Source organism: Leguminivora glycinivorella, chromosome 25, assembly GCF_023078275.1.
Source record: "Leguminivora glycinivorella isolate SPB_JAAS2020 chromosome 25, LegGlyc_1.1, whole genome shotgun sequence".
NCBI lineage: Eukaryota > Metazoa > Arthropoda > Insecta > Lepidoptera > Tortricidae > Leguminivora > Leguminivora glycinivorella.
The window spans coordinates 5004049-5023852 of record NC_062995.1 but is presented as its reverse complement, the minus strand read 5'-3'; the positions used below and the strand labels follow the sequence as shown (position 1 = coordinate 5023852).

Sequence of the window (19804 nt, the reverse complement as noted above, 5' to 3'; positions counted from 1 at the left end):
ATTTTATCGACTATCGATTGAACTGAAATTATTGAGTGATTGATTGAAAAGAATCCGATTGAGTTGTTTTCGTCGTAAGTAAGACGAGGATACTTCTTTATCCATTTGTTGACTGTTTTTCGTTTTAGATTAACCATTTTTTTTCAAATGTTTTTGCAAGAGGACTAGTGACAAAAAATGGTAATCAAATGTTATACAATTTACTTTTAATCTAGTCAAAGAGGTCAAAATCTTCTCGAATCTTCTCGGTCGAATGGCTAATCAGAGGTCAAATAAAAGGCAGAAATTTACAAAGGTGACTGTTTTTATCGATAGCTGAAAATGTCGATAAAATTTAACGTTCCAACTCTATTGACGTTTGATTTCTTGCCATGAGCAATTCCGCCCTCTGATCATCACATTTTTGAATTTTATCAAACTTCCTTCGTGCTAAATTGTGGTTCTTAAGATCTTCGAAAAGTAGCACTTTGATGTTAAAGAGTTTCACTTTTTCGTTTTCTCAGCATATCACGCGAAAGATCAGGCACGAGAGCCACAGTACAACACAAGAAGTTCCAATGGTTAACGTTAAGCACTTTTCGCCAGTCAGCCTGTTCAGTTTGGAGATGGCGAGCGTGAAGTTACTCGAGTTGGTAACAGCTTCATGATGGTTTCCACAAGAAGGTGATCGCCTGGATACGAGAGGGGACGAGTAGATCTTCTCGAAGAACTCGAAGATATCTAGAATTATTATAAAGAATCATTTAAGAACTGCTTTCAAAAAAACGTCAAAAGAATGTAAAATTGATAGTTTTAGTCGGTGAAATACTACAACTTTCCGTTATCCAATAGATTTATTTAATTCAAGTTCCAGTTAGAGCATCTTATTATCTTGATTTTTATAAGACTGGATTTTTTGAAAACTAACTCACTAAATTAATTATGAATTTTTCTCTAATGCACGTTTAGAAAAACGCACGTATAGAGCTGAATCAGTCGATTACTTATTTGTAAAATTTGGACAATTTTGAATATTAAAACGGGTAAATTTATAATTCGTATATCTGTACCACAATCATTTCGAGGCTAGATTTTTATTTTAAGTTTTTGAAAAAGAGTAAACTAGCCTAAGGCGAATTCAATTTTTCAGAAATTACCTAAAATTAAGTGACAATTTCTTTGAAAATCTACATCAAATCAAGATAAGTTTTGTACTAAATTAATCTACAACGTTTACTTAAATTGCTGTTATGCCTTAGTGATTATAAATTACTATTATTGATTTTTGCCAATTTTTGAAAACGAGCCTTCACCGGTACAATTATTACCACTTTTGGGCATTTTCTCATATTTTGTTAGACCAAGTAGAAAAAGTCCTATAATGTGATATATATATTTATAAACTACTCGCAAAGCCCTTTAATTTGATACCACACACGGTATGATCGAGCGCTCGGTTGCGATTTCACTATTTTTAACTTTACGAAAGCCCTCTTAATTATAACCTGATAGCTCCCGGCGTACATACAAAGAAAGTTTCAAAATAAATGAAATCAGGAAACAATTGACGTGGGTCTTATAAAATAAACGTGTCACTTAATTCGTAAAGTAGGAGCAAATCCGGCTTTCACAGGTAGAGGCTTTACAATCGTGAAAGTTGATAACTAAAATAAAAAAGTGACTTCTTACCAGTCACGGTGATGTAAGTAATTTATGGTCTCCGTATGCCTCCTATTGCTGTAAAAAAGTTTTTTATATTAAACAAAAAATATAATTTTCTTATTCTACAAAAAAAAACTAAGTTCCTTATTTTATACGGAATAGAAGAAAGTAAAGTTGGAAGATTTTAATTTTAATAAAGTTACGTGAACTCCCATGCTTGACATGGCTCTAAGGCTGTGCAAGAATACAATTTAAGAAATAATTAATATATGACTTTACATTTGGTAGAGGTTGTATTCGATGAGAAGGTTCTAAAGAAATTCCGATGCGATATCGTCATGTCCCGACTTCGTCGGACTTTCTTCAGAAGCACCATTGTCGACACTGAAATAATGTGGAAAAATGTGAAAGCATGGAAAATGTTTTTCCCTCACTACCTCGGAAACACGTATTTTGTCCTTTAATACCAGCGATGGGTAAAAACGCATTTTATCCACATTTAGTGGGTAAAGTAATTTGACCTTGAATAAAGTCAAATTAACTGCTTTAAAATTGATAAAAGTAGTTGAATCTAGTAATAAAGATGATTTACCACCTGTGGAACTACTGGAAGCAGTGATAAACGCACTTTTTGCGTTGTAGTTTCCTCGCTATAGTGAGGGGAAAGGAAGTTTGTGTTACACTCGGGTGCAAATGTATTTTACTTCTCGTGTGTTCAAAAAACTCGCAAGTTCAGGATTCTATTCTCGAACCACTCGCTTCGCTCGTGGTTCAACTATAGAATCCTTTCACTTGCTCGTTTTTCAATTCCACACTCGGCGTTAAAATACAACTTTGCTCCCTTGTATAACAAATAACTATTTTTTTTTAAATGTATTCATGCTAACTGTATTACGATGCTGAATTACGCTTTATCTATGATAAAATTAATCAAATTTTGCTTGGGGTTTTGAATTTTTATTTTAATCTCATAAATTAAACAATCGTTGTGTCGCTACTCACATTTCCTCTTGGTCAATTTCTTTTGAGCTGCACGTTGGCATCCTGTACATGTGGTCTTGGTCTCTGTGATCTCCAGCAGAGACTCCATGAAGGTAAGCGCGTCGATCCTCTTGGATATCTTGTTTATCCTCTTTATAGAGGGTCACGATGTCTGGAATAAGTGTTTTAGTTAGGAGTTATCCCTTTCTCAGTGGATTTGCAAAAAAAATGTGTACCTAATGAAAATAAAAATAAAATCTGGGAATAGATACTATTTTCTACCATTCACACTTCAGTGCCAAACCGCAGTGGATAGTTTGTTGGGAATTTTAATGACCTTGGAAGTTACGAAATTCGCTTCGATTGGGATTCGCCTTGTAGAACGAGTTGTTGATTGAAACAATTTAAACGTCTACTACAGTAAATTGTTGGCCAGTAGATATTATTGCCCGAATGCAATGCCGCCAGCCTTCTGGGCACCCTACCAACTGGCTGGTCTGGACTTATGTTCTACGTTTTAATAGCGAGGTTTTATTTTATAGGTAGATTTGGGGTTTAGTTGTAGTTTAATTAATTAGTTCATAGCATAGTTTTATTTGTTGTTATTTTAATATGTATTTTTTAAAGTGAAATAAATATTTTTCTGCCAGAATTTTATAAAATACAAAATTTTTTAAACTTTTGATTTAATCTGTGGATACTTACTGTCAGATCTCGAAAGAAAACTTCGTAGAAGATGGTTTGAATTTCTGGAAATATTGCGGCGACCTGTGATCTTGTACAGCGTCTCAATCTACCACTTTGAGACTCCAAAACATGACAATTTTGTTACAAAAATATTCCTGTATTTGAGATATTTTTTATTTACATTTTTTTTAAAATGAACAATAATAACAATAAACTCTGATACTAAAATCGATGTCAGAACTAGATAAATTATAAGACGCGGAAAAAACAACCTTGGCTGCAATAAATCTTAAGTTCTACTTGATAATGTTTTCACAAATATTTGAATTTTATTTGGAGTATTGTAATAAATAATAAGAAAAACTTACTGAGTTTGTTACATATCGTGGGGTCAGTTCTTCCAATGCGTATTTGAATTCTGAAAAAAAAAATGCATTTATAACAGTGCACGATAAGGAGTGTGCGTGGGTTGAATAGTTATGTTTCAAAAATGGTTATTATTTAGATTACATTTATTTGTTAGTTTAGTAAAATACCATATTAAGTAAACTTAATACTAGAAGAAAAATGAAAAATAGCAAGAGATTTTAAAAAATCCGCTTTAGAAATATGTCAGTTTGTCTCCCCATTGCACGGTAATTTACGTCTTTGTGTCCAGTGATCTTCTTCTTGATGATGATGGCGATGTTCTTGGGAGAACTTCTTCTCACCCATAATCCGGTTGAATTCGACGATGCCCTCTCCCAAGTCTGAGAAACGTTTTGTGCACTAAATTATAAAAAGACCAACGAACTTAGTTTTAGCTCATGTGTACCTACCATTTTACCTATTTTTTTTCTTGTGCACCTAAAAAACTTTATCCTTACGTAACATACAAAACAAAGAAATAGTGATGAGTTAAAATAAGTTTTTCTTTATACAATGATTTTGCATCAAATTATTAGATTCGCAGATCTTTTTGTGATAAATTTAAGTATTTCTAAAAATATATCCATGCAGTCTAAAAATTACAACCACTTTTACATGATTTAAACCAACTAAATACTACATTGATTACCTATTTACTCCCTTCAACGAAAAATAAACCTCAGAAGTTTATTTTCAAAATCTAAATGATTACTTACCACTGGTTCTAGTCACCGAGATAAGGAGGTTTGAGGCAGCCCTTCAGATCTGAAAATTAAAGCAGGATAGTATATAGTCTTATTAAATTTAACCCATGTGTTTAAAAAAAATAAGCGTAGCACATTAAAATATTGATCGTTTACACATTAAATATTGATTATATTAGTTAATTAAATGTTTCAGTTAGTTATGTGCGGCGTTTGGACTAGAAACGTTGCCTTTATGAGCAGCTGTCTAATTTAAGCGCCTCATATAGATACTGCGAGTACGAATTTCATTCACTGGATTTAACATTATTGAAAACTTATTTTGACAAAATTTATTGTACACCCAATCACACGTCCCCTCTGTTTTGAATAATTTTAGAGTATTTTTTTAAATCTCTACTTCTCACTTCATTTTTAAATAATAAGAAAAAAATCGACATACTGAATATTCTGATGCAAAAATTTCCATATTGAATAGTCCTGTGCCTAAATAATAATGTGATTATTTCTGGATATTTACCAATTTTCAGAGCATCAGCACTCCGAAGACCTTAGGAATTCAAGTGCCGACCTTCTCCTCCCTGTCCAGTTTGTCCACCTGAATACGTATACCGTCCACACCTAAAATAAAAAAAATATTTAATTATAAAGATGGATAAACATGGAATAAATAAAGCTCAATGTCTCAATTTGTCAAGTTTTTTTATGTAATATTATGGCATATTAACTCTAAAAAGAACATAATATTATATTAAAATAAAAACTAAACTATTAAATCTGAAATTATTCTAAAAATTAAGATTAAAATAAAATTAAAAAAATTAAAATTTAACTAAATAAATCTAAAAATTAAACTAAAATATGTGAAGTTTGGGTATAAAATTCCACGTTTTGTACACAATAATATTGAATAGGCACACATTGAAGGTCATTACCGGATCTATTAGACTTCAAGCATGCTGTTTATCGGTAGAGATACAAAACATCGATAAGAGTCAAAATTTATATTTGGGCTGATTTCAATTTTGTTATTAGAGCATTTCTTTTTTGCCAATATTTTTTTTATTGTTTTAGAAAATTTTAGGTCAATTGTACTCAGAATCACGAGAACTTTCAATCTCACTGGGAGACAAAAAGTGTCCAAGAATTTCCATACATTTTTGTTACTTTCCTCCTTTGTTACCCCATACAACGCATGTACTGCGAAAAAACGGTAATAAATAAGAAAAAAATCGTATGGGATTGCGTCTTTTAACTACTAGGGATTGAAAAAGGCTAGTAATTCTTGAGTAGAAATAGCATTTTTTTTTTTTTTTTTCAAAAATATCAACTTCATAAAAGTTGCAAAAAAAAAAACACTTCTTTGAAAACTCAAACTTACCGTTAGTGTGAGCAACGTCTCTCAAAGAAATCGGCTATTTCATGGGCATCTGAAAAAGTTAAATTAGGGTATGATTATTAAAAAAATATGCGTTCTAAAGTAGTTATTTATTGTTATAAAAAATTATTGTACATTAACATTAATAACAAATGATCTTGATTAATAATTCAAGTTTCAAGTTCTTGATTTAAATTAAGAAAATAACTGGCATAGAATCATAAACGAAAGAATAAGAGGCAAGTACATTGTTTTTCAGTGACTTGGTTACAAATCAAAACATATTTAATAAAGGTTTATTAGTGCAATGTAGTTTATTTGTAAACAATAAAGTTTTTTTATTTAATAAAGGTTTTATAATGAATATTGTATTTTGAAATAATTGTAATTTAATAAGAATACCTCTTGCCACTGGAGATCTTCTCAAGAATCTCGTAGATGGCATCAAAGTCAACATGGCCCGTGAGGACCTCCAAAATCGCGTACGCCTTGAATACATCTGCAGAAACAATAAATAATTAAATATCATCATTAATAACGGAGATATACTTAAGGACATTTATGAGTAACGTCTGTAACTCTGTATAAACCTATACTTTTTATATTTTGGCCGTACATGGACTGCCACATCCTAATTTAGATGGTTAGATTTACTTATTATAGAATTCGTAGAGCGATAAAGAATAATATAGAAATAGATATAAAGAGAATGAATGGTTACTGCGGTATTCAAAAGAAAGAAATCTTACCTTTTTCGTTTGTCAGCAATTGCAGGATTTCTACAAATATCTCGATCACTGGAAAATATAAATTCTGTTTTTAATAAGATTTAATAAGGAATAAAAATACATACATACAAATCATATAAATACATCTAATAGCTTTTTTTTTTTTAAAGTACATGCATGAAATAAGGAACAAATAAAATTATTTTATGAATATTTACTTTAATATATATATAAAAAATAATTTTGTTTCCTTATTAGTGTGTTACTTATTTCACTAATAAAATTCAAAAATAAAATAAATATTTAGTTTTATTACTAGTTTAAATTTTGAATTTCAGGCCTCACTGAGAATTAGCGTCCTAATTCTCAGGACTATTAATAATATCAGGACTTGTAATATTCAGGACTCATTTTGCGGCTAACTGAGCAATGAGGACAGACATTTATATTTCTTTTTGAATATTATTTTTTGTTTTTTGTTTCGTTTTTGTACTTATTCTTTTTTTTTTATCTTAATAGCAATTATTCTCTCCTTTAGAATTTCACTATAAAAGGTTAATATATAAACAGGAAGTATAATACTTACAAGCAGATCCTTCCAGCTGTTTCATGAAGGAAATGACGTACTTCCAGTCTCGGGAGCCGCGGCATCCTTTGATGAATTCTATCAACTTTCTGCGATCTGGAATCAATTTAATACACAGTTCGTTTAAAGTATTAATAATAACGGACTTACAGCATGTCTATATCCAGCCCACTACGACTTCGATCTCTTCAAATCAAGAAGTGAAATGACATTTTTGGTGTATGCTTCATCGTAGACTTCAGGTGAGGTTGTGGTCAAATGATTTACCCGTTTCTCATTAAAAAAAGATGTTTTATTGTATTGACTATTTAGTTTTCAGGTTTGTAAAACTGCGATTTTTCTACGTTCCAATATTGGAACTATACTAGACCCTACTACTATATAAATACTACTATATAGTAGTAGGGTCTTTTGGGAAATGAGAATACTTACTTGAAATTATCGGATAATTCCGGGAACAGATTAAAAATTAAGTAAGTAATTACGTATAGTATACTTATATTTTTTTGGAAACATCCGATATTTTGATATATTTGAACTATTAATATAATTGGCCTAACATAAATTGTCGAAGCTTAAAGTAACAAAATAACAAATCATTGCATATGCATATTTATTAGTAAATTATATACATACCTGTAATCTTGCGGACCCTTTCGCAATATTTCATAGCCCGTTCAATATCTGAAAAGTAAAATGTGTAAATTCAGTCACGGCGCTGCAACAGATTTTTATTCATCTATTTTGATATTTATTATACGTAATTCATATATTTTTAATTTAATTAAATGTAGGTATAAATAAAATGAGAATGTTATGGTCTACAACTTCCTATATTTTACATTTATCCATGTATTATCTTATTTGTTTCAACAACAATTGAATCGGCAGTAAGTTCGCCTATTGTACGGTGTATTTCTTTTGTGCAATAAAGATTAAATAAATAAACAAATAATATATCGCCTGTTGTACCATGTATTTTGTTCAATAAAGATTAAACAAATAGTATATCTCTGTCATGACGAGGCACCTACAGAAAAATACACTTGCCTTCTTTAAGGGCGCTAGAGTAAAACTATAGTATATTGAGTAATCAATTTTAGTGTAATTGATTACCCATCTAGAACAATTTTTTCTTTGTAATAAAGTTTTATTCACATTCAAATATTTATTTATTATAGGTTTTTAGGGTCTAAATAAATATATAGTTTACATATTTTCTAAATATGTTGTAATCTAAATGGGTTGTGTCTAGTGGTAATGACATGGTAATGACGTTAGCCGCGTAAGCTGAAGACCCGGGTTCGATTCCCGACTCGGCCACCAGTGGGCCTTGTAATTTTTTCCTTTCGTGTATGATATCTATTTCAAATTTATGTATTAGTGTATTAGTAATTCTTTCTCTAAATAATTTAATTAACGTCTTGTATATCATATTCTCGTATGACGAAGACATTTTTTTTAAACGGAACAAAAAATATTATATTCTAATAACAATAAATCTATATTTGACCGCCATTTTTCTTTATTGCCTGGCCGCTAGGACATAGACCCAAAATTTTGTCTTAAAAACGTATTTCTCTTCAACAGACTTCACGTGAATTCTCGACAAACATTGAGGTAAATTATATATTGCGCACAAACAACAAGACAATGTGGAACCAGCTACTTTATCATCTTTTAACAATAATTTTCTGGACATTTATTACCTCAATTTATCGTTTAATCGCTATTTGTCCAGCTGCGCGCGCGCAAGGACGGGCGTAGAGCGAAACGCCTGTTCAAATATAATTGTTATTGGAAAATGGCGAATTTGCTTTAATTAACGTCATTATGTGTTTAATTATGTGATGGAAAAATGCGCATTGCGCACTTGCTCGGTTTGTGAGTAAAAGGCCTTTTGGCAAAAATGTTGTCGAGTTATAACAGTTTATGATACGTACAAAATTTACATAAATTTATATTATATGTCCAAAATAAATAGAAATAAGAGATTGTAAAAAATATTTAACATGTTCCGAACTTGCATACACATGATGAAAAAATAGATTTAGATTTTTTAAATCATAAAATCTTTTCTTAATTAAAATGTTTGGCCTTAAGCACTGGTAAACCGAATCTTTTATTACTACGGGGCGAATCTAAGTTTATTAATTATTAACATTAACATTGAAACGTTTAATTTTAGATTTATTTAGTTTAATTTAATTTTATTTTTAGTTTAATTTTAGATTTAATAGTTTAGTTTTATTATGTTGTATCAAAAGAATAAAATTAACGTTTATTAAAATAACAAAGTGTTACATGTTATTCTGGTCCCCACACAGCCTGTCCTGTGGCGGACATAAAACGTAAACAGTGTTTACAATTGAAACAAACAGCTAGATGTGGGGGGGGGGGGGGGGAATATTTTAAAAGCTTAAGATTTTTTTTAAATTAAAGCTAAATTTTTTATTTGTGTGTCAATAAATGTTTTCTTATTAAATTAATCAAGATTATCAGTTGCCAGGACATAGAGAGTAGATAGCCTTATTAACCTCCTTCATTCAGCTGGTATCAGTGTGGCATGAAGTAGCAATGAGATTATAGACAATGGCTAATTATGCAATCATGTCGATGTATAATATGACTAATAACATGTATCTATTTCTGTAGTGACTCATAAAAAACAATCTGTTATTCTGAATACGCACCTACTACTAATGATGTGTAAATATTATTTGTACCTAATCATAAATTAATGAGGTTATATATGAACAGAATTTATGTGCACAAGGCACAAGGAAATTGAAAATGTATAAGGGGTCATTTATTTATTATCTACAACACAGCAACAGAGAGAGGTTGAGGGGGTCCTCCCAAATTATGACCGAACAAATTAAGAGCTAACTTCTTCCAGGGAGTCCAAAAACTCTTCAACTCTAACTTTGATGTGAATTAGTTGATGGACAACACAACGTCTGTACATACCTCTTTCTCCGGTCAGCTCGAAAAAGAATATCGCTGCCCTGCTTGACATCTGAAATAGAAAGAAGGTCATTTTGATCAATAGTTTCATATTTAATCTTTTGCACGCCAAGAACAACTAAAGCACAGTATAATAAAAGAGTACTATCGTACAGTATGGCCACTCCCGCTCCCCGCTGAAAGTGCCGCCCACCCCTCTCGGTTACCTCACAGTTATCGCCTGTCAAAAACATGAACAGTCGACCTGTCATATTTCACTCATACAAGCATAGTACGCGTTCACCTACACGAGCTAAGACTGTGTGCTAGGAATGCGCCTCTTTCAATATATTTGATCGCCAGTGTCCGAGGTGTGACTAAAGGTAGCACCGGATCTAGCTTTTTTGAGGTGCAAAAACCAAAGAATGTCAAATGTGGCGCCCCTTCTAAATTTGGTGCCCGGGACATAGGTTCCCGCTTCCCCTCTAGGTCCGGGCCTGCCTAAAGATGCTGTGACTACCGCGCTAGGGACACCTGTAGGTATTATAGAGACCAAAGTAATTGATGGTTTCGATGGTTTCATTTCAAGAAGGTTTTACTTTTGGTCGCTTGGGCTCGTGAGTTTGGCGGTCAGGTGACATCTTTGTTAATAACGTAAAGCGATCATGTAGGTACGCCATGCACTTTTGCAGCTGAAAGCGCTGGTGGCCTAGCGGTAAAAGCGTGCGACCTTTAATCCAGAGGTCGCGGGTTCGAACCCCCGGCTCGTGCCAATGAGTTTTTCGGAACTTATGTGCGAAATGTCATTTGATATTTGCCAGTCGCTTTTCGGTGAAGGAAAAATTGTGAAGAAACCGGACTAATTCCAATGAGGCCTAGTTACCCTTTGGGTTGGAAGGTCAGATGGCAGTCGCTTTCGTAAATAAAACACTGCCTACGCCAAATCTTGGGATTAGTTTTCACAGCGGACCCCTGGCTCCCATGAGCCGCGGCAAATGCCGGGATAACGCAAAGAGGATGATGATGACTTTTGCAGCTGATAGATGCAGTCATTGCAGAGAAAAGTATACTCCCTACATAGAAATTTGTATGCAAGGGGGTATCCTTTACTCTGCAGCTGACTGTGTGTTTGATCTGCATAGATGTGTTAGTAAATATGTAGATTACCTTTAAATCCAAAGAGTCTGCTGATAAGATCCTCGGCGGCATCCTTGATTCCCTCAACAACTGCAAATTAGAAATGGCTCAGCTTAAGGATATGTAGGTACTCAATGTACTCATTATGTAACACATTCCTATGTTATAAGTATTCTAATGTAATAGTACATTGTGCAACAAGGGGAGTGAAGTTACACACAATGTTTTTCATCACACTCGCAATGTAAAAAATATGTAAATTGATGTAAAAAAAGTTAAGTACGGTACAAGAAATTTCATTATTCCCTTGGGAGAACGATTTTTCTATAACTCACGCTCCGCCTGCGTGCAATAGCACATTTAAAGTGTGGGTGTGATGAAAAATGTATTCCATGCTTATTCTTTATTTGTAGTGATTTTATTTTATTTTATATGTATAGGTACCTTAATTAGCATGCCACAAAAATAATGAATTTTTTGAAGTCTTAATTTTAAAATTTATTACACTGATTAAATAACTGTGACCATAGGATGACTCATGCTTCTGATTAAAATTATGTAACTTTGGCGAAATTTAAAATAAATCAAAATTTATACCATACTTACTCGGTAGAGGTCTTAGTGGGATTCTCGGTAGCTGCGGCTCCGGAAGGTGCGGTAAATGCGGTCTTAGAGGTCCAACAGGCGGGTGCGGTCCGGCGGCCAATGCGGTCTCTCAGACCGATGTGGCGGCTTTGGTCCCACTGGCTTAACCGGTGGTACTGGACCTAGCGGCCATTGGGGGTTAACTGGTTCTGGGCCAAGTGGCCGTTGTGGGTTCACTGGTGGTTGTGGCCACTGTGGGTTGACTGGTGGTGCTGGCCACTGTGGGTTGACTGGTTGCTCAGGGCCTGCTGGCCACTGAGGTCCGATTGGTCGCTGGGGTTGTTGTGGTCGCTGTGACTTGGCGAACAGGTCTACGTTCGCTACTCCTGGGATGGAAACGTCTACTTCTGGTAGGTTTAAGTCTGGGAGTGCTCTGATGCTAACTGGAGGCACTGGGGCGACTGGGCGCCTTGGGCCAGGTGGGTTGAGTCCTGGACCTGTCGAGATTACTTTCAATAAGTAATGTTAATTTTCAGAAAGTACTTTTAATGGCTTCCTTATCGTATCAATAAAAAATACTAGCATCATTAGAAAAAGCCTTATTAAGGTTTTAAGCCGCCATTAGTTCATGTTCAGTTTACAAATAACACAATTTATTACTTCGATGCTTTGAAGGGGAAAATAATATTATTATTTTATATAAAAAAACTGTTTGCCCTTCTTGTACATCAACGATAAACGCCTAACAAGAAAAGATAAAACCTCAAGCTTATAAGCTTATAAGCTTACCTATAGGTAGTTCTGACAAAATCACAACGCAATTCAAAAAGAACTCTCACCTTTCCTGTGCTCTCCAAATCTATTCTCCCTCTCACTCTCTCTAAACTCCCTCTTCGAGCTCTCTTTCTGATCTCTCTCAAAGCTAGAGTGCTTCTGCGATTTCCTGGAGCTCTCTTCCTGGTCTCTCTCGAAGCTAGAGTGTTTCTCCAATTTCCTGGAGCTCTCTTTCTGGTCTCTTTTGAAGCTAGAGAGCTTCTGCGATTTCCTGGAGCTCTCTTCCTGGTCTCTCTCGAAGCTAGAGTGCTTTTCAGATTTCCTGGATCTCTCTTCCCTGGTCTCTCTCGAAGCTAGAGTGTTTCTCAGATTTCCTGGATCTCTTCCTGGTCTCTCTCGAAGCTAGAGTGCTTCTGCGATTTCCTGGAGCTCTCTTCCTGGTCTCTCTCGAAGCTAGAGTGCTTCTCCGATTTCCTGGAGCTCTCTGAGTCTATCTCGATCTCTTTGTTCCTTGTGTTTCGTTCGTGTTTCGTTCTCTTTACTTCCACTTCTTCGGTCTCTTCTTGCTCGACTTCTTTGTGACGAACATGGCGGTGTCTCTTCCTGCGGCGGCCGCCTGTAAATATTTTAACTATGTATAACCTGTGAATATTAAAACTATTGTACCTAGTACTAGTTAAGTACCTAGCAGAGGCAGCTGGTGAAAATTTCTGTTAGGCAACACCAAAGTAAAAAGAAACGTACCTTAACATTAGGTACTTTACTAGTAATCAATTTTAGGCAAGCCGGTGGAATCGGTTTGTATAGACCAGCCGCTGCTGGTACCTAGGTTAAGATTGCTACGCCTTTGCAGGGTCCATATTATGTACCTAATTAAGACTTAATATGTATGCAAATTATGCAATACATGTTTATGACTTATGACAAAATTAACATAGTATGACATAAACAAGCGAATTGGTGCAGACTCTGGTGCTTGTCTGGATTAGCTAACGCATAACGTGATTTAAAACAGTAAGTAATTGTGTTGCAGGACGGAGGGAAGTTATTCCAACATCTGGTGGCTGCGTAGCGTAAGCTGCCTCGGGAAGCTGCCGATGAGTATCAATTAGGAGTTCAAAACTGAATCGTAGACCGTCGACTACCGCGTGAATTGAATATGGATACTTGGATAGCTTCTCGTACAAATAGAATATGGCCGAATGTGTATACATATGTGTATTTTGTAACCAAACCCAGTGACTCCTTATTTTTAATCTTGCAGTAAGTTATTACGACGTATTAAATAAAAAGACTACAATTATGTTTTCTGAAGTTAGATCAGTGGAATGTAATATACAAAGCCACAGTGCATAGCTGGAGAGTATTTAAAAGGACTAGGGATTTTGGTTTTACTAGTTCACTGTCACCTTTTGCAATTGGTAAGACTTTGGTGATTTCAGTAAGCTTTTGGTAAGATTTTTGGTTTTTAGGGTTCCGTAGTCAACTAGAACCCTTATAGTTTCGCCATGTCTGTCTGTCCGTCCGTCCGTCCGTCCGTCCGTCCGTCCGTCCGTCCGCGGATAATCTCAGTAACCGTTAGTACTAGAAAGCTGAAATTTGGTACCAATATGTATATCAATCACGCCAACAAAGTGCAAAAATAAAAAATGGAAAAAAATGTTTTTTAGGGCACCCCCCCTACATGTAAAGTGGGGCTGATATTTTTTTTCATTCCTACCCCTACGTGTGATATATTGTTGGAGAGGTATTTAAAAATGAATAAGGGTTTACTAAGATCGTTTTTTGATAATATTAATATTTTCGGAAATAATCGCTCCTAAAGGAAAAAAGTGCGTCCCCCCTCTAACTTTTTGAACCATATGTTTAAAAATATGAAAAAAATCACAAAAGTAGAACTTTATAAAGACTTTCTAGGAAAATTGTTTTGAACTTGATAGGTTCAGTAGTTTTTGAGAAAGATACGGAAAACTACGGAACCCTACACTGAGCGTGGCCCGACACACTCTTGGCCGGTTTTTTTACTTACCATTGAACTGTCGAACGACATGCAGTCCGTGTGGAACCCCTGAAAATATAATATTTTAACTAAAAACTTTCAAAAAGAACAAAGTAATAATAGTATGTACCGGCGGTACGCCATGAGCGTATATAAATCCGACCATCTATACAATTACATCATGACTAACGATTTAATCTGAGTAATAAGTACACTAAAACATAATAAATAATAAACTAAAACTAACTTAAACTATAAACATTTCAAAAAAAACTTACACGCTAAAAAAAACTACAGCAACTCATATATTGATTTAGACTAACACGATTTGCACTCATAATTTTAATATAAATGTAAGTGTTTACGCGATTAAGTCCCATTTTGTTCTAAAATTACAGCAACTCAATCATAAAAAAAGTAATAACATCATAGTAACGGATATAAGATAAGATAATCGAAGTATGTGACAAAATCAAATTATTTTATTAATTATTTTTTGATTTGTTTTTTAAGTATTAGGACTACTCCTTTTTACTGTGTACTTAACACAGCAAAAGGGAATGTACAAGTTTCTAATGGGGTGGCAACGCGCATGTGACACTGTTTGAGTTGCAGGCGTCCATAGGTTACATGGTGACCGCTTTACATCAGGCGGGCCGTATACTTGTTTGCCACCGATGTAGTATATAAAAAAAAAAAAAAAAAACTACTATGTATAAAATAAATTATAAACTAAAGAAAAAGCGATCAAGCCCACTGGTGGCGAAGACGGGAATCAAACCCGGGTCTCCAGCTGTCGCGGCTGACGTGCTAAACCGTTACACCACCTCGACCGCCCGGCGAGCCTTATCAGGTCAAAACCTCGAGTGCCATAAGTACTGAAAAACGTCGTAATAACTCGTGTCGATTTAAAACACTCCCTTCGGTGGTGTTTTAATTTATCGCCACTCGTTTCGAACTTTCCCCTTTTCGCACTTGTATCATTATGTACTATTAGACCCATACAAAGATAATAGGTGAAAGGTACTTACGATGAGGCTCTGGTGACGCTGCCGTTAGGTAGACCTATAAGCAAAATAGAGTTTAGAAAAGAAATTAACTCATTTAAAGCCCTCTCCCGACTATGCGCGCGAATCACGGCGCGACGCCGAGAACGCGAGTGTGGAACTTTCTGCGTATCGAATCCACATGAATTCGCATTCGCGGCGTCGCGCCGTGATTCGCGCGCATAGTCTGGAGCGGGCTTAAGACTTTCCTTTGAGAATAGCTTATCCTCTAACTACCTAATTGATGATGAATTCTATGACGATGATTTGGCAATCCTTTTATCCATCCATACAGCATTTTCACATCATCCGATCCGATATAGGCTGTAGGACCGATCCTGTTTAATTAAAAGCGCCATTGTTTACATTGACTTTTAGGTACATTTTCCTACATCCGATGAGATCAGAAACAAGAGCAAAATTATAATTAAAAGCTTTATGAATTCCGCTGATCTTTATCAATGTCAACGTGTTTTTAGGGTTCCGTAGTCAACTAGGAACCCTTATAGTTTCGCCATGTCTGTCTGTCCGTCCGTCCGTCCGTCCGTCCGTCCGTCCGCGGATAATCTCAGTAACCGTTAGCACTAGAAAGCTGAAATTTGGTACCAATATGTATATCAATCACGCCGACAAAGTGCAAAAATAAAAAAATGGGAAAAAATGTTTTATTAGGGTACCCCCCATACACGTAAAGTGGGGGCTGATTTTTTTTTTCATTCGAACCCCAACGTGTGATATATTGTTGGATAGGTATTTAAAAATGAATAAGGGTTTACTAAGATCGTTTTTTTGATAATATTAATATTTTCGGAAATAATCTCTCCTAAAGGAAAAAAGTGCGTCCCCCCCTCTAACTTTTGAACCATAAGTTTAAAAAATATGAAAATCACAAAAGTAGAACTTTATAAAGACTTTCTAGGAAAATTGTTTTGAACTTGATAGGTTCAGTAGTTTTTGAGAAAAATACGGAAAACTACGGAACCTACACTGAGCGTGGCCCGACACGCTCTTGGCCGGTTTTTAAATAGAGTGTTAAGTTTTATTAAGCAATTTTGCGTGAAAATAGAACTAATAAATACTCGTTCACTATCTTAGTATGTACACGTCATCTTTAACCTTTAAACCGCCTTCATCAGTAACTTTTTAGTCTGATATCCGTACTTATACTTACTTACTTACTAATATTATAAATGGGAAAGTGCGTGTGTCTGTTTGTTTGTTCGTCTTTCAGGACAAAACGGAGTGACGTGACATTTCTTTTCCCCTCACTAGCTCGGAAACACGTGTTTTGTCCTTTAATACCAGCGGGTAAAAACGCATTTTATCCACTAGTGGATAAAGTAATTTGACCTTGAATAGAGGCAAATTTTCTGCTTTAAAATTGATAAAAGTGGGTTAATCTAGTGATGAAGATGTTTTACCACCTGTGGAACCACTGGAAGCAGTGATAAACGCGTTTTTGCGTTGTACTTTCCTCGCTATAGTGAGGGAAAAAGTTTTGTGTTACACTCGAGTGCAAATGTATTTTACTTCTCGTGTGTTGAAAAACTCGCAAGCTCAGGATTCTATTCTCGAACCACTCGCTTCGCTCGTGGTTCAACTATAGAGTCCTTCCGCTTGCTCGTTTTTCAATTCCACACTCGGCGTTAAAATACAACTTTGCACTCTTGTATAACAAATAACTATTAATACAATACAATACAATACAAATACTCTTTATTGCACACCTCAATTCAATACACGAAACAACATAGCAAGTATAAACAACAACTTAAGAGGTAAAACAAGAGGCGGTTAATGTGTGCATATTTTCTAGTTTTTGCTATCAAGTGATGAAGGTGAAAAAAAAAAGTGCTTACTTTCCTTAAATTCTCAAGGCTGATTTTTATATATGTGTTAGAGCACGTTGTTAGAAATTGGTTATCATCAATGCCAGACCGTTTCCAAGCCGGCCATAACTTTTACCAGACGCGACAAAGTTGGCAAAAAACGACTCTAACTTACCTCATTTTCTCAAGCCTGATTTTGATATATGATACGCAGGGACCTGTAACTAGACCGTTTGTAAGCAGCCAGACCAATCGGATGGACCCAACCATCCGCCAGACCGACTTAAAGTTTCGATATGAGCATTAGTAGAATTGAAATATTCCGGGTCTATAAAAGCTAAAAACTTGAATTTTCTACATTAAGCTACGTGTATATTGTATACTTGACGTAATAAGCGACTTTCAAAAATTTTACTTCTAAGGAAATAAAAAAAATGAAAGTTTATATGTGGTGCAAGATTAATTTTAAGCTATGAATTTTATTTACACTGCGTAAGTACATGTGTATTTTATTATAAATTTAAAGAAGAAAAGTAAATTAAACTTTTTTCGGTCGTCGAACAAGGTGGTTTAAAATTAGTTTTAAGATCGATCCTTTTTAATTTGTGGGCGAGGGACCTCACACTATGTATAAAGGCACTATGTGTATGTTGCATATAATGTCAAATCCCTCGCATACTACAAAAGTTATTTAAGCATTTATATAAGTTCAGTTAAAATGAGGTGGAAAGTATAAGTGTATATGTTGTGTACACACGTAAAGTATTCTAAACTTTTTATAACGGCATACATGTATTTGAAGAATGCCAAAAATGTATTCGTGTCTGAAAATTCAGCATCTCCGACATGGGTTATAACGGGGTTGATGATGTTCGTATTGAGTACAAATGTTTAAACTTCCTAAACTTGTAATTCTAAAGTTCGTCACTTAGATATGTTACCATGTTTTGTAGGAGAAAGGAAATTCGTTTAGTTATATACCGTTGTAACATTGATTGTTTACTTCTTTGAATTGAATATTTAATTTATAATGCACTGTACCAATTTGTTTTTCCTTGTTTACGTTATTTATAATATAAAATGAAAATATGAAATTATTCATAAGCTTAAAATTAATCTTGCACCACATATAAACTTTCATTTTTTTATTTCCTTAGAAGTAAAATTTTTGAAAGTCGCTTATTACGTCAAGTATACAATATACACGTAGCTTAATGTAGAAAATTCAAGTTTTTAGCTTTTATAGACCCGGAATATTTCAATTCTACTAATGCTCATATCGAAACTTTAAGTCGGTCTGGCGGATGGTTGGGTCCATCCGATTGGTCTGGCTGCTTACAAACGGTCTGGTTACAGGTCCCTGCGTATCATACACCAAAATCAGGCTTGAGAAAATGAGGTAAGTTAGAGTCGTTTTTTGCCAACTTTGTCGCGTCTGGTAAAAGTTATATTTATAATAAACTACATATGTACTTACGCAGTGTAAATAAAATTCATAGCTTAAAATTAATCTTGCACCACATATAAACTTTCATTTTTTTATTTCCTTAGAAGTAAAATTTTTGAAAGTCGCTTATTACGTCAAGTATACAATATACACGTAGCTTAATGTAGAAAATTCAAGTTTTTAGCTTTTATAGACCCGGAATATTTCAATTCTACTAATGCTCATATCGAAACTTTAAGTCGGTCTGGCGGATGGTTGGGTCCATCCGATTGGTCTGGCTGCTTACAAACGGTCTAGTTATAGGTCCCTGCGTATCATATATCAAAATCAGGCTTTAGAAAATGAGGTAAGTTAGAGTCGTTTTTTGCCAACTTTGTCGCGTCTGGTAAAAGTTATGGCCGGCGGAAACGGTCTGGCATTGATGATAACCAATTTCTAACAACGTGCTCTAACACATATATAAAAATCAGCCTTGAGAATTTAAGGAAAAGTAAGCACTTTTTTTTTTTCACCTTCATCACTTGGTAGCAAAAAATTGGCCGATGGGCCGAACTAGAAAATATGCACACATTAAACGCCGATGTGAACTCTACATTGTCCCAAAGTTCATCCTTGAGAATTTGAGGAAGGCCTGGCGGGCCTGGGCTCTTGATCTATTACGGTGTTTGTTGTTCAATTCAACGTCATATTTCTCAAGTATTAACGTAACCTTTTTCTAGAATACCCTTTAAGGTAAGCACAAGCACAAGCACTATGATGTATATATGGAAGAAAACTATTATTAAACTAATTTCATATGCAAAAAAACACTCACGTCAAAAAGCGCTACGAGCGCCAGCCCCAAAACTATCTTCATATCGTTGCGTCGCTATAGTGGTCAGATTTCTACCTCTGATACCCACTAAATAACAGCACTAGACTGCCACCG

The 19804-nt window shown here is 34.7% G+C and overlaps 3 protein-coding genes across 3 annotated transcripts in view; 1 reads left to right on the top strand and 2 right to left on the bottom strand.

The window, feature by feature from the left end:
* LOC125239511 (proline-rich protein 36-like) overlaps positions 1 to 647 on the top strand; it is a gene marked incomplete at its 5' end in the record, with an annotated part of 4820 nt that extends 4173 nt beyond the window's left edge. The window contains one exon of the mRNA XM_048147125.1: positions 504 to 647. Coding sequence (XP_048003082.1) covers positions 504 to 647 — 144 coding nt within the window. The remainder of the gene's footprint in view (positions 1 to 503) is intronic.
* A 5157-nt stretch (positions 648 to 5804) lies between these two features.
* On the bottom strand, positions 5805 to 11938 carry LOC125239317. Its single transcript, XM_048146861.1, has 8 exons — positions 11803 to 11938; positions 11227 to 11286; positions 10084 to 10132; positions 7750 to 7797; positions 7114 to 7209; positions 6549 to 6596; positions 6203 to 6298; positions 5805 to 5851 (listed from the first exon to the last, which is right to left on the bottom strand). Exons 2-8 carry the CDS (start codon positions 11266 to 11268, stop codon positions 5805 to 5807), a joined length of 426 nt encoding a protein of 141 aa, XP_048002818.1. The 5' UTR covers positions 11269 to 11286; positions 11803 to 11938.
* An 849-nt stretch (positions 11939 to 12787) lies between these two features.
* LOC125239318 lies at positions 12788 to 19804 on the bottom strand. Its single transcript, XM_048146862.1, has 4 exons — positions 19691 to 19804; positions 15586 to 15619; positions 14585 to 14623; positions 12788 to 13171 (listed from the first exon to the last, which is right to left on the bottom strand). Exons 1-4 carry the CDS (start codon positions 19730 to 19732, stop codon positions 12921 to 12923), a joined length of 366 nt encoding a protein of 121 aa, XP_048002819.1. The 5' UTR covers positions 19733 to 19804; the 3' UTR covers positions 12788 to 12920.